This window comes from Lemur catta, chromosome 2 (assembly GCF_020740605.2).
Source record: "Lemur catta isolate mLemCat1 chromosome 2, mLemCat1.pri, whole genome shotgun sequence".
NCBI classification, from domain to species: Eukaryota; Metazoa; Chordata; class Mammalia; order Primates; family Lemuridae; genus Lemur; species Lemur catta.
The window spans coordinates 48,219,366-48,234,706 of NC_059129.1; the positions used below are offsets into that span (position 1 = coordinate 48,219,366).

The 15,341-nt window shown below is 40.9% G+C and overlaps 1 protein-coding gene across 1 annotated transcript in view; it reads left to right on the forward strand.

Moving 5' to 3' along the window:
• DNAH8 (dynein axonemal heavy chain 8) overlaps positions 1–15,341 on the forward strand; it is a 286,065-nt gene that overhangs the window by 255,814 nt on the left and 14,910 nt on the right. Inside the window, 1 exon segment of the mRNA XM_045542103.1 lies at positions 12,571–12,734. Within this exon segment, the coding sequence (XP_045398059.1) occupies positions 12,571–12,734 (164 nt within the window).

Here is a 15,341-nt window from a genome sequence, read left to right on the forward strand (position 1 = left end):
GGTGTTGAATTTTGTGGAATGCCTTTCAGCGTCTATGGATATAATCATGTGATTTCCCCTAAATATCTAAAACTCTGGTAAATTATATTAATGGATTTCCTAACTCAATTTATCCATATATAATCTGAAATTAATACCACTTGGTCTTGATGTACTAATCTTCTCTTAATGGGATTATGGGTCCTATTAATAGTTCATTGGGGATTTTTGCATTAGTGTTCATAAATGAGATTGGTCCAGAGTTTTTTTTTTTTTTGTGTGTGTGTGTGTGGTATCTTTATCAGGTTTAATTATTAAGCAGTGCTATATTTGCTTTATAAGAATTCTGAAGTTTTCCTAAGCTCTGGAATAATTGATATAGCACTGGATACCTGAAGATTTGGTAGAATTCTCCTATGAAACCATCTGTACCCAGTGCTTTTTGGCGGTGCTAGTTCTTTGATATCTATCTTGTTCTTCCGGCACAATTGCAGTTAATTTTTTGTAAATTGTGTTCTCCTAGGAAATTATCTGTTTCATCTAGGTTTTCATATTTATTTTCACAAAGTGGTGCAAAGTAGTCTTTAACCTGCTTAAATGTGCTGAACTCAGTACAATGTGGGAAAGAATGAAGTTGCTTTTTCCTTATACTGTACTGAGTCCAACTCATTCAGTAAACTTGTTATAGAAGCGTAGACATAAGACTAGCTCTGTCAACCTTGGTCTAAAATCTGATGACAGCTTGAAGTCACTCTAGTCTCTTTCCAAAAGGAATGTGGATAGCTCTCTTGATGTAATCTATCAGGGCAGTTCTGTCCAACCCCTTTGCTATGGTGCGTCAACACATCCCAGAGAAACTGCTGGGAAACAGGTAGGGAGAACTTAGCATTGATCTGGATAAATATTACACCAGAGCCAGGGGCTCCTCTTAACAGGGTTCTCCTGCTGTCTAGCTCAGCAAGTCCTCAGTCATGGTGGCCAAAGCACACTGTGGCAAAGTAACAAAATATGTTGCAAAATGCAAAAGGTTGCAGAGCATAACTTTAATGAGTCACTCTTCAGTGTATTGTGCAGGTAGAGGTTTCATCTAGTATGTTTCATGCTTACGAAAGCCTTCCCTTCCCTTTATGTGCCTCTCCATCTACTGCCCCGGTCCACTCACATTCTAGATTCTTTAGGAGTCATTTCCACCCTCTCTCCTGAGTGGAGCTCATCTGTTCCAAAGGCTTTAAAACATCATTATGCCCAATATGTGTTGTCTAGACCTCTCTTGTGTCCCACAGTCGTTTATACAATTTCTGTGTGTTTTCCACTTGGATGTCTTTCTGGCAGTGCAAGTGTAAAAAGCCCCAACTGAATCCTTGCTTCCTCTGTGTCTTCTCCATGTCACTGGCTTCCGGCAGTGTGTGGAATAAAATACCCACTCTCTGCCGTCACTGACACGTTTCTCACCCGTCTCCTCGGCCTTATCTGGAGTACCCATGGTGACTAATGGGCCACTTGGGGACTCCGTGGGTACATCAGGTGTTGAGGATGCAGGCCTGGATTAGGATGATAATGGCAGGAAATGAAGCTGCAGGACAAGTCCCAAAGTGGAGCTGATAGGATTTAGTAAATGCAGAGCAATGGCTGAGAACCTTCTTTTGTAACTCTTTTCCATTCATTGCTGCTGACTGGTGGGTAGAGAGGGCACGGCGAGCCTTTTGCGTTTTGTCAAGCGTCTCTTCACAGCCTCGTCCAGAGGCCTGCATGCCATCGCTGGCACGCGTGCTGCAGGGTGCCGTCAGCCAGCTTCTCCCAAAATAGGGTGTCAGGATCCTGCAGTCTTCACCACACCAAGTGAGGTCAAGTAGAAAGCCCTGGGCCTCTGCGTCAAATGCAGGATTAATTTCACTGGCGGCAACTGGCAGGCCTGTAAGACCTGTGGCCTCCTCCTCTGGTCTCTTCTTCATTCTCGACTGCCCGTGTGGTCTGCCCTGGGGTCTTCCCACCCACGCCAGGTCCCCTCACCCCAGCACCTCTTGACCCATTTCTGGTTGCTGCTCAGGCAGTAGGCTCTGTTCAGCAGCTCTGTGTTTGGAATTTTCTTGGTCTCTGAGTGAGCTTTGTCTGAGGTTTGATTCTTCTTTCCTCTGGGCTCTGAAATATCTGGTGAATGGAATCCTGCCCTGACTTGTGCTGGCAAGTGAGTTCGCCTTCCTGGAGGGCTTCACCCAGCTGTCCCCCTGCCGGCCGCCAGGAGGCAGTAAGCAATAGCAGATGGAGCTCCCCAGCTAAAACCCACCTCTGGTCTCTTCCCAGCTCTACCTTCCCAGTCCAGCAAGAAGTCAGCCTCCAAGTTCTGTGTGAAATGAAAGTAGTAGTCAAAGACGCCCCTGACATTTCTGGAACAGGGATAGCGGAGGAGTTGGGAACAGGAGTGCATTTGAGGGGAAGTCACAGTCCTGCTTGGGTCGTGCTAAGTTGGGAAAGACAGCAGGATGTATCTAAAAGGGGTGAGAAATGTGGACCAGAGCCCAGGTGAGAGATTTGAGTGCATGTGTGCAGAGATAACGGTTGAAACCACAGAGGGAGAGGACTCTGTAAGATACCCTGGCTAAGCTAGCGTGAGTGTCCCTGGTCAGAGGAATCAATTTATCTGACGACCCATGCCGTTTAACAGCACTCTTACTTCTAGATAGCTCATGGCAATAATTGGCCCGTGCTGGAGGCAACATCAGAATCTCACTCTAAAGTTAGCATCCATAAATTCAAGGAGGAGGAAGATTTGGGGAAGGGGACAGGTCTGTCTCCTGGGTCCTTGCCTAAGAATGCAGAATCTCTGAAGTACAGAGGGAAATCAAGCTGGATAAATGCTTTAAAATAAGTAAAATCTCCCCCAAGAGCTTGGATATCTTGGTGACAGGCACCATGAAAGTGCATAGTTTATTCACATTTTATTATGTTGATTTATAAGGTACCAAAGACTCTGCAAATTCAACTATCTCAATGTCAAAAACAGTTATTTATTTTCACTCTTTTTCTCATTAGCAGTTATGCATATTTTTCTACCTTCTGAAATTTATCAAATGCCTTATTATGACTTTTCTATTCATTTCTGTGCAGGACAAATTCAAATGTATTCCTTTTAATATTAGCTGACACTTTTGAGATTTAGGTTTTTCTTTAAATTTATACTCATTGATATTTCCAGCGCAACGATGTATATAAATCTGGGCTTATTTGGATATGACAGTGCACTAACATCTCATTAGACAGTTAATTGTGTATTTTACAGACAGTTCTGTTTTTCAGTTGTTTTGCGTTTTTATTATCTGTGACCCTGACTCCCCAGAACAACCAAGCTACAAAGGCAATATGAACTTGCCATATTTACTCCAAAGAAATTTTCTTCAGGAAATAACCTGGGATCAGAGTTCATGGAATATTATAGTTCGTCACCTCAGAGCATTTATGGGGACTGTTCTCCTGAAAGCCCTTGGCTTTTTGTAGCATATGGAGATGTTTGCAAGTCTCCATTATAGCTTCTGCCTTTCATATCTTTGCAAACATAAAATCACATTGTGAAAAAAGAAATGTAAGTGGCACAGCCCTGATGTCATTCTGTGCCTAATAAAATGTGCGGTGGGAAATGATCTGGAGGGCTCGTCCAGCTGTTATTCAGAACAGATCAGCATTTCGGGGCTTCTTCCCAACTCCTGTGTTTTGAGGACTGTTTTCAGACCACCTCATACAAAAATAAAATAAAATCACCCACCATGAAAGTGATTTCTTAGGTGGGATCTAGCAGCAGCAGCATCTCCGTCAGCCTCTCCCTGGGGCGCCGGTGAACTTGGCCAGAGCCGCAGGGAGCAAGATGGCCACGCCCGCGGCGATGGGCACGCTTGGCACCCGCCACTGGTGCAGAGCGTGTTTCCAAAGAGAAGTCAAGCTGGAGGTGGGCAGAGAGAGCTCCCGAGAGTCCCAGACATGGGGTCTTTCCTTTCTTCTTTGTAGCTAGAACAGGTAGGATGAATGAACTCTGGTTTTCTTAGCATCGATGGAAGTTTACTGTGGTTTTCTTCTCTTCAACCTTTAAAGATCCATGTTGATAAAATAATATAATAATAAAAATAGTTCACCTTCACTCTCAAATATCTTTCTGATTCTCCTGTGTTTGAGGACTATACCTATCTATATATAATACAAAAGGCATTTGCAACCCATTCCCAAATTTTGAAGTAGGATGCAATCCCAGTGTTTAAAAGGCATTTAGAAAGCATAAGAAAAATACAGATAACTGTGAGAAGGAAAAGCCTGTGAAAATAGCCTATGAAAACAAAGTGAAGTTATTAAAAGACAAAGACCCAAGGAGATACATGTGTGTGTGTGTCTGTGTGTGTGTGTGTATCCCTTTGTATGTGAAAAGATGCTGAGGAAATAGAAAATAGTAATAATAATATACTATACTTTTACCATAAGAAGGAACAAATGATTAAATTTTCATGCCCTTTAAATATTGGAAAATTGCTCTCCTTTATATTTGAGGTTTAATAAAATTCAAGCCAATTGGCCTCGATTCAACAAACAAATATTTATTGAGAACTTCCTGTCTGGCCAACTGGTGATACAGAGATGAGTAAGATGCAGTCCCTGCCCTTGGTGCTCGTCATCTACTAGGGACAGTGGGTGACTGGCAAATACTCCTGTAATACAATAGGGTAAACTCTAAGAGAGGCTACTCTCAAGGTGTGCCTTAAAGGATGTGCAGGAGTTCTCAGGGTGGAGACAGGGCGGGGAGGAAGTGACTGCAGGACCAGAGGCAAGAAGGGCAAAGTGCAAGGCGGAGGAGCAAAGTGAGCAGTAAGGACTGAGGGGCAGACTGAGGCACGTGCATGAAGGGACAGTCTGAGGAGGGGCACAGAGGTGTGAAAGTGTGTGCTGTGTTCTAGGAACCAAGTCCAGTGTGCCTAGAGCATGGCGGGGGGTGGGGGGAGGCTGCTTAAAGACAGGGGTAAATGACGGAGGCAGAATGTGGCTTTTGAAGGTTTTGGGTGTTGTGCCAAAGAATTTGAGGCAGTTCCGAAGGCAGTGGGGATGACCCTGAGGGGGTGGGTGCTGGAAATGATTTGGGAATGGGACCTGGCAACCGAGAAGGCATCGAGGAGGAGGCCATCTCTGAAGGTTCTGGGTTGGGTGGCTGGGTGAAGACCTTGATGTCACTGAAGGAGATGGGGCCAGGCCAGGAACAGTGCAAGTGAGGGGTCAGGGAGAACTTAAGCATGAGTCAGAAAACAGGAAGCTCTAGGACTCCAGGGAGATGTGGAGGCACAGACTTCGGATGAAGTCACAGTTTCATGTTCCCCAGCCTTGCCTGGTATTTGGGGCTCTCTGTAAGATGTTGTTTTCTCTAACACAGCAGTTCCCCCACATGTTCTATCTCTTCTGTATCTAATACCAGGGGGAGACTGTGGAGTAATATCAATCCCATACAAATTTAATTTCTGAAAAATCTGTGTAATAACACGTGGATCCTTGACTTCTGATAACTTCATTTTGTGGTCTCATCAGCTATTCTCATAGGATTTCCCCCTCAGAGTTCTTTGTATTTGCCTCGTATGATACTCTATATAACGTTTAAAAAACTGGGATTGGGCCCTACTTCAGAATTCAGGAATGGGATGCAAATGCTTTTTGTGTTATTGTACTAGAATATTTTGTTCTCTCTTCATACGTTCAATGATGTGCGTATTTGATATACTCATCTTGCAACTTTTAAAATAAGTGTCTTTTGGGATATTCTAAAACTGTAACATCTGAATAGGGGTTCCTCAAAAAATAATTTAAAATTTGAAAATTATATTTAAAACATATAAAATCAATTTTCATTTATTAAAAATCAGCTGTTACTTTATTGGCCCTTAGTGTGAAATTCCCATGTTAAAGGTAATTTGGAATTAATGCCCAACTCTGGGTGGAGTTACAAACGCCTGCTAGGTCTGACACCAGAACCCTTGTGATCACTGTATCGGACTGAAAGTCCAGTGTGCGAAGTATACAGGTGTGTGGATATGCACCTTTGGGTCCAGCTGTGGTATTCTGCCTGCTGATCAGATAAAAATGCTAAAGACAGAGCGTCTCCTCCATTCCTCAGTTTCATTTCTAAATGAATTCAGGCCCGGCGCAGAGGCTCACGCCTGTAATCCTAGCACTCTGGGAGGCCGAGGCGGGTGGATCGCTCGAGGTCAGGAGTTCGAGACCAGCCTGAGCAAGAGTGAGACCCCCGTCTCTACTAAAAATAGAAAGAAGTTATCTGGCCAACTAAAATATATATAGAAAAAGTTAGCCGGGCATGGTGGCGCATGCCTGTAGTCCCAGCTTCTCGGGAGGCTGAGGCAGGAGGGTCGCTTGAGCCCAGGAGTTTGAGGTTGCTGTGAGCTAGGCTGACACCACGGCACTCTAGCCCGGGCAACAAAGCAAGACTCTGTCTCAAAAAAAATAAAAATAAAAAAAATAAATGAATTCAAAGGCTGGCTGTATAGGATTCCCTCCGTTCCCCCCCAAATGCGGCTTTTTCATAAACAAAGAAGCCTGGATAACTTTACCAACATAGCTCCTTAGGATTCTGCCAGTTAGTGCAGCAAGTTCCACAAAAGGTTGTTTAATTCACACATAGGAATGAGGAGGGAGAAGGGTGTAATTCTCTCTTTCCATACCCTGTAGAGAAAGGGCAGAGGGAGCCTTGCTCCTGAGCACATGAGCAAGGATTTGCCTCAGTGACCCTGGAGCATTTGTCGCTGACTCGTCCTGTTGGGTTCTTGACATCTTTGCCTGTGGGCATTTATCTTTTCTCTGTTTTTCAGAATGAAAATAGTTTTCATACTCTTTATTATAAAAAGCATGTTTTTTTATTGAGAAGCATAAACAATGCAGAAAAATGAAAAGCACAAAGTAATAATTACAGAAAAAGCTCATCGTGCAAAAATCCCGTTGTAAACCTACCCTTCTAGATTTTTTCTATGCCTATAATAAGCACAATAGTATCAACAGAAATTAGATCATACCATAACTGGTTTTTGTACCGTGCTATTTTATTCTACAATCTCCTAATGACACTTCACTGTATCAATGAATATAGAGCTACATTACCATTTTTATTGATTATATAGATTTTTATAGAGCTTTACCAGGATTTATTATTATAAATGCTGTTATAAAGTGGTGTATGTACATCTTTGTACATTTGTCTGGTTACTTCTTTTTAAAATGACTTTATTAAATATTGAGTAAATACAGAAGAATATTTATAACATATGTATAAAATATAAAGACCAAATATAAAATGTTGCTTTCCTTGCACCACTATTTCTATATTTTGCTGCTTTTCTTCTTCTTCTTTTTGGCCTTTTACTAAATAAGAATTTTTTTTCCCTTTCTACTTTTTCCCCCTCTGTTAGTTTGGAAGTCACATACTCTGTTTCTGTTCTTGAACTAGTTACTCTAGACATCCTAACATGTATTCTTAATTAAGTCTAAAATTAATATCTTTATACTCAATCAGAAACTCTTAGGTAATTTAGCTCTGATCATTCTCCTCCTGACATTTCAGTATTTTAATTTTATCTTGTTTTTGTAACTCCACAATTAGACATATAATTATTTTCTATAATGCTTGCTTAGATTTTACCCATGCATTGATCCATTGTTTTTTATACCTCAAACATTCCATCAGAATCATTTTCCTCCTTTCTGAAGCATAACTATTAGAACTTCCTTCATGAGAGCCTGTTGGTGATAAACTCTTTTTGTTCTTATCTGAAAAATCCCTGATTTTGCCCTCCTTTTTTGAAAAACAGCTTTAATGAGGTGTTATATGCCTACCTTAAATTCCTTCACTTTAAGTGGACAATTAAATGAATTTTAGTGAGTTTACAGAGTTGTGAAACCATCACTGCAAATCTAATTTTAGACTATTTCCGTCATCCCAAAAAAGAAACCTTGTGCCCATTTGTAGTCGGTCCCTACTCCCATCCCCAGCCTTAGACAACTGCTAATCTACTTCCTGTCTCTATAGATTTGCCTTTTCTGGACATTTCACTTAAGTGGTATCATACACTATGTGGTCTTTTGTTTCGCGATTTTTTCACTTAGCATAATGTTTTTTAAGTTTACCCATGTTGTAGCCTGTCAATACTTCATTACTTTTTATTGCCAAATATTATTTCAATGTATGAATATACCACATTTTTTGTTTGCCCATTCACCAGTTTATGGAAATTTGGATAGTTTCTACTTTGGGCTATTATGAATAATTCCGCGATGAACATTTATGTAGAAGTCTTTGTGTGGGCATGTCTTTTCATTTATCTTGAGTAGATAACTACAAATATAACTATTTAGTCATATGATTAATCTATTCTTAACATTTTAAGAAACTGCCAGTTGTTTTCCAAAGACACTGTACCGTTTTGCAATCCACTCCAGCAACTATGAAGGTGCAAGTTTTCCTACATCCTTCCTAATGTTTGTTATTGTCTATTTTTTGATTATAATTATACTTGGAAGTGTGAAGTGACATCATGTTGTAGTTTTGATTTGCATCTTCCTAACAGGAATGAGTTTAAGCATCTTTTCACGTGGTTTTGTCTGTTCATATAGCTTCTTTGGTGAAATGTCTATTCAAATGTTTTGTCTTGCTCTCATTCTTGAAAGATAGTTTTGCTTGGCATAAATTGCTAGGTGTATGGTTATTTTATCACAGCACATGGAAGACACTATTCTATTTTCTTCTATATTTTGTTGCTGCTGTTGAGGAATTGGCCATCAGTCTAATTGTCATTTCTTTCTAGATAATCTGTTTTTTATAACTCTGGCTCTTTGAAAATATTCTGTTTTTATTGTTCTGCAGCTTCATTATGATATGTTTACATATATATTCTAATTTTTGTTTGTTTACTATTTTGTTTGTTAGTATTTTGAATTGAGTTTCCTGAACTTGAGGATTTAGGTTTTTCATCAATTCTTAGTCATAATTTCATCACTTATTTTCTCTTTTTTGTTCTCCATCTATCTTTCTGAAACTTTGTTAAGATGTATGTTAAAGCTTATCACTCTAACCTACATATCTGTTAACCTGTGTTTAATATTTTCCATTTATTTTCTCCTCTACAGCATCCTAAAGAATGTCTTCAGATCTATTTTCCAGTTTTCTAACTCTCTCTTTGGCCATATCTAATCTGCTGTGAACCCAATATTAGCTGTTATGGTAGGCAGAATAATGGGCTCCCAAAGATGTCCACATCCTAACCCCCAGAACCTGTGAATATGTTACTTTAGGTGGCAAAATGGACTTCACAGGTGTAACTTTGGTTAAGGATCTTCAGGGAGAAACATTATCCTGGATTATCCAGGTGGTCCCAATCTAATAACAAAAGCTCCTCACAGTGCAAGAGGGAGGCAGAAGAGTGAGTCAGAGAGACAAAATGGAAGAAGGAGGAGGAGAGATTTCAGCTGTGAGAGGGACTTGACCTGCCCTTGGTAGCCCTGAAGATATAGAAAAGGGGCCACAATGCAAGGAGTGCAGGCCGCATCTAGAAACTAGGAAGGGCCTTCAGCTGACAGCCAGCCAGGAATTGGGAATTTCGGTCCTATGACCACAAGGAAGTGAATTCTGCCAACAACTCAAATGAGGAAGAAAATGGATCTTCCCTTACAGCCTACAAAAATGAACCTAGCCTTGATGACACCTTGATTTTATCCCAGTGAGACCTGTGTCATGTTTATAACCTATGGAACTGTAAAATAATAAATTATGTTGTTTTAAGCTGCTGATTTTGTGGTAATTTGCTACAGCAGCAATAAACAATTAATATGGGTTTGAAATTTTAGTTATTTTTTATCTACAGAAATTCTTTGTGGCTCTTTTTTTATTCATGTGTATAGTTCCCTATCTAATATTTATATTTTCAGACACCTTTTAAAACATTTCAGTATATCATAGTAAAAATATATTTTATAATGTGCATCTGAAAAATGCATTGTTTGAGATCTCTGCAGGTCTGATTTTGATTTGTGTTGTTTCTACTGGCTCTTGCTCACAATGCCTTGTTTCTTTATGATTTTTTAACTTTTGACTGTGAGCTCGTGTCTATTAGAAATGAACTGTTGTATTCTTTGAGACCAGAGTTGAAATTATATTGTGCCAGGGAAGATTTGTGTTTGTTTCCATTAGGCGTCACTTAGGATTTCCTGGGATGACCTTATAATAAATTCTTGGCTTGTTTGTTTTGTTTGTTTGCTTGTTTTGTTTTTGTTTTTTAGATTGCACAGGTAAAGTGAATGAATTAATGCCACAAACCTCATGAAATAGAACTTTCAGGAAAGATTCTTCCCCCACCCAGCACCAAGCTGGATTAAACAAGCTACTTCCCATCCCCTGTTGGCTGAGGATGAAGCCCTGTGGGGTCCCAGATTTAAGCAGGAATTTCCTATTAGGTTGGCCACCTTGGGGATGAGGGCTTACCCTATTTCACTGTACCATCCAAACAGAAACTCTAGAACACCAGCCTTAGCTGATGCCCCCAGCGTAAAATCTGGCTTATCTCTCTGGATTCCAGCTTTCACTCTATGTTTTGCTTGATTCCGAGCATTTCCTAGTGCCTTGCCAGTCCACCAGTGTTTTGAAAAAGATGAGTTTCATCTCACCCAGCATTGTTAGTTGTTTTCAGAAGGGTGCTTCACAGTAACAGTTGCACCATACTGTCAGAAGTGGAAATGTCTGATTCTTTCTTTAGGATGAATTCTTAGATGTAGAATTGCTATGTTAAGAGGTATGCAAACATAAAACTTTGATACATACTGCCATATTATAAAGGCTTATTTTCTGTTCAAGAAAATGAAACAGAAAAACAAATCACTGAATCTCAAGCTTTTGCTGAATTCCTTTTAGATTTGCCTGCACCACCTATGAAAGGAAAGGTGGAATATACTTGATATCTGGACAAGAGACAAAATTTACAAATGAAACAATGACCCCTCAAAATCAAATTATGTGATGTTTATAGGTGGCAAACTAGGAGTTCTGAAAAGACATAACATTTAAATTTTGTCATGCCCCACCCAGCTTGGGAAGTCTTCAGTGGTTCCCATGGCCTTTAGGGTAATGTTCAGCATCCTCAACGTGGCCCCTGTGACCCTGCGTGTCTGTTCCCTGCCTTCTTTCCATCCTCATCTCTCCTCCCAGCTTGCAGGCTCCAGCCTCACTGGCCTTATCTCTGTTCCTCAAATACACTGACATCCTTTTCACCCCAACTCTAACTTCCTATCTGAATGTCCTCTCCTGCCTCCCCCCAACCCCACTCCACCCGACTGCCTGGCTGACTTACTTTTCCTTTAGGTCTCAGTTTACATGTGACTTTTTAAGAGAGACTTTCACTGATCTTATAGTTATTAAATTACCTCTACCACATACACATACACACAGACACACACACACACACACTCCTGCCTGAGTATGTAGATAGCTGGTCAACCTAGTATCTCAGGGATAGAGACTAAGTTTATATACCTCAGAGCATCTGGTCCACCCAAAAGAGAGCTAGAGAGTGAAAGTGAGAGAGACCAAGCTATTTTTATTTTTTGAGACAGAGTCTCACTCTGTTGCCTGGGCTAGAGTGCCATGGCGTCAGCCTCGCTCACAGCAACCTCAAACTCCTGGGCTCAAGCGACCCTCCTGCCTCAGCCTCCCGAGTAGCTGGGACTACAGGCATGTGCCACCATGCCTGGCTAATTTTTTCTATATATATTTTTAGTTGTCCAGCTAATTTCTTTCTATTTTTAATAGAGGCGGGGTCTTGCTCTTGCTGAGGCTGGTCTTGAACTCCTGACCTCAAACGATCCTCCCGCCTCGGCCTCCCAGAGTGCTAGGATTACAGGCGTGAGCCACCATGCCCGGCCTCCAAGCTCTTTTAAAACACCCTGTTCTTTTCCTCCGTGGCACTCGTTACAATGGTGTTGTGTAATGTCCACCTCCTCCACCACTGTATTCCAGAACCTAGCTCAGTGCCTGGTACATAGCAAATCTTTATTGAATAAATGGATTTAAAGATGAGTGGCTACATTTGGAGAAGTGGAGCAGACAGATGCCAATAGATTGCCCTGGAAGTCATAAAACAAGTGGGAATATGAGAGGGAAAAAAACCAGAAAAGATAAAAAAAATAATAATTTATAATTCAGTGAGGAAATACGAGTGGTCCTTTCTGATCTAACAAACTGTCATATAATAATAGACTTTTATGACCAGTCCATAAGCAGGGAGAATAAAAGGAAACGTACGCACAGTCCAGCATGAGGTGTTTAGGTTAGCTAGGACCAGGACGGTAGAGCACTCGCTTGGATTCAGGCATGTTTGTGGATCCCTCCCTGGAGACGGAGAGCTTCTCACTTCCGTGATGCTCTTGGTGTTCCTGTAGGAGGCAGTAGAACGGATCTCTAGTTTTTTCATTCCTGTAGATTGGTGGTAGTTTCTTTGTTTTCCCCTTTTCTCTGTTGTGACAATTATCTCCCAGGGTGTTTGCCTGTTACATTCTGAACAGGTTCCCTCCTTTTGTCAGGTATCAGAGCAGCACTGCTTCTGCCGTTCTTGACACGATTACCAACATTCAACCCAAAGAGAGCGGAGGTGGTGTGGGAGAGACCCGGGAAGCCATCGTGTACAGGTTATCTGAAGATATGCTGAGCAAACTGCCCCCTAACTATGTCCCTCACGAGGTAAGCTGTGCTCTTTGCAGGCCCGTGTTCAGGACTATTTGCACGTTTAACAGTGAGTCTGATTACCGTGGCAAACAGCAATCTGCTTGTTGTTGCCTACGCGGCAGATGACCTGTATTGTAAATTTTGTTTGACTATATGACTAAACTCTGTATCTCTCATTGTTCATGGAACCTTGTCATCACTGAAAACTTAAAAACATCAGGAAAAAAACATCATTTTCTATGATTTTTTTTGTGTTACTTTCTTTTAAAAATTCCTTCACAAGTTAATTCCTCCCCAGTCAAAGCTTTCTCATTGACCCAGTTATATAGCAACTTCAACTATGCCTTAAGGTGTGCTAAAAAAAAAAAAAAAACATTTAAAAAGCTTTAAGGCCAAAAAGCAGTGGTGTTGATGATGGCATCCTTTAAGATGCTCAAAATATTTTAACTGTAGATAGATGACCTGTTTACTAAATTTAATTTTAGTCACTCTGGAACTGATTGAATAGGATAGAACAATTAGCAGAGCTATTATTATAAGCACCCAGTTACCAACCTGAAGTTTCCAAGCACTACGCTTAGCCAGTCATTAGAATGAGGTTGTAATGGGGCAGCAGCTGGTGTTTTTGGAGCGCTCATTACAAGCCGGGCCCTGCGCTAAGTGCTTTATACACGTTATGTCACTCAGCGCCCAGGACAGTACTAGCAAAAACCAGGCTGAGTGGTAGAGCAAGAATTTGAACGCAAAGTAATCTGATTCCAAACCCTACAATCTGATCCAGTTTTAGCACACAGTGAATGCTCCCCACAGTAGAAATGCTTTCTTGCCTTTTAAAACAATTTTTGTTTCCATTGTGTAGATAGGTATCAAGCAAGACATTTGGTTAAGACGTTGAAACCATTGGCTTCATGTGGGAATAATTATAGTAAAGGGAGAAAATATTTTTTAAATGGATAAATATTACAAGTACGTACTTTCAATGGTTTATTGTGTGTGGTCTTCACAATGCAAGGCAGATTACTTGCCATTAAACATTTTTAAAACTGGTGTATGAAAGTGAGATAAAACGTCCTCTACGTGACTAGAACACAGGGTTGGTATTGCCAGAGGAAACTTTGAAGACCTGTGATGATTTGGCCTGTCCAGGCTTAGCTGGGGCCACTTCACCAGCAGGATGTCTGTTCTGGCTCAGAAACCGAGTGTCAGGGGCGTCACTAAGTGGACTCCTATATGGGACAGACTTTGTTCTAAGAGACATCTAAAACTTCTTCCTATTCCAAGATCACTTACTTGTTAGTGTCCTTTATTTTATAAAAGAGATGCATGCTTGAAAATGTGGCTGTAAAGTGAATTTTATAAATCAAAGTATAGTCATACCATTGACTTCTGTAGTCAAAATGAAGTTACATTACTGTGGAAGAGACTACCTGGTTCCAGAAACATAATGAAAATCCCTACAGCAAATCTTAAGTTTTACTAATAAAAAAGGCAATTTTAGGCTGGAACAATAATCATACTCAAAATCAGTATTAAAATTACATTTTCTGGAGTCCAAGTTTTCCCTAAGCATGCATCTATCTCAAGTGAAGCTACCCTTTTAAAATCCTAAGCAGGACGAGGTGATTTGTTTGGGGCTGTTAGCATAGCAAACGTACCTGAGCTATCGATTTGACTTTGCAGTCAACACCTGGGCTTAATTTTCCACTCATGGGGTTGAGAAAGTATTTCTATAATTTCCCCTTTCCTTAAGAGTGAATTTCCCCTCTTGCAGTGGAGTGATTTAAAGGGGATGCTCTATGTGCTCTTCAGCCACTGAAAGCTGAGGGACTCGGGATGGAGATGAGAACAAGTCACTGGAGACTGCAAAAATGTAGGTTCTAGAACCAGAAATTTAGGAGAATACCTGAAGGTTGTTACGTTGGGCTGGGTTAGGGACCTCCACTGGCATGCTTGGCTGTGATTTTATTATTTACTCCACCTACATAGGTAGTCCCATTCGGGCCGTTCAGTTTAATATCATTGCTTCCCCTTGAGTCTGTGCTTTCCCTCTTCATCTCTTGCTTATCAGAGATACCCAACTGTAGCAAAGCAGAGGCGTCCACTGCTGAAAGGAAACTTCCATGCTATGCCAGAGGCCTGTTCTGTAAAATGAGGAGGCTGGTCCCGATGGCTCTGAAGCCCATCCGTCTCCAACATCCCATGCCTCAGGAAGGGGCAGTGGGGGTCTCTGGTGATTCTTTGGACTGTCCTGGTGTCTCGTCTGTCTTGGTCCCTCAGATTTTGGCATCTCTTTCATTGTGGCCGGCAGAAATCTCAAATCTTTATGAGTTCTTGCCAGTTTTTGTAGTCAATCTTTTCTTGGGCATATGTCACTCAATTGAAATGGGTATAGGTATTGGCTTATTTTCCAATAATCGTTATATTTTATTGTTCCCACAACTAGAGGCTTTTGTATCAATCTCTTCAAAATGGTTGATAAATGATATACCAAAAGGAACAAATGACAGGTGCTATTAAGCTCTTCCACGCAGTCAAACATTTTCATCGATTAGATTAGGAAAGGCTCTCTGTAGCCACCATAGCCAAGGCAACAATGATCTTTGGAAAAATACAGCTAATCATATTCATT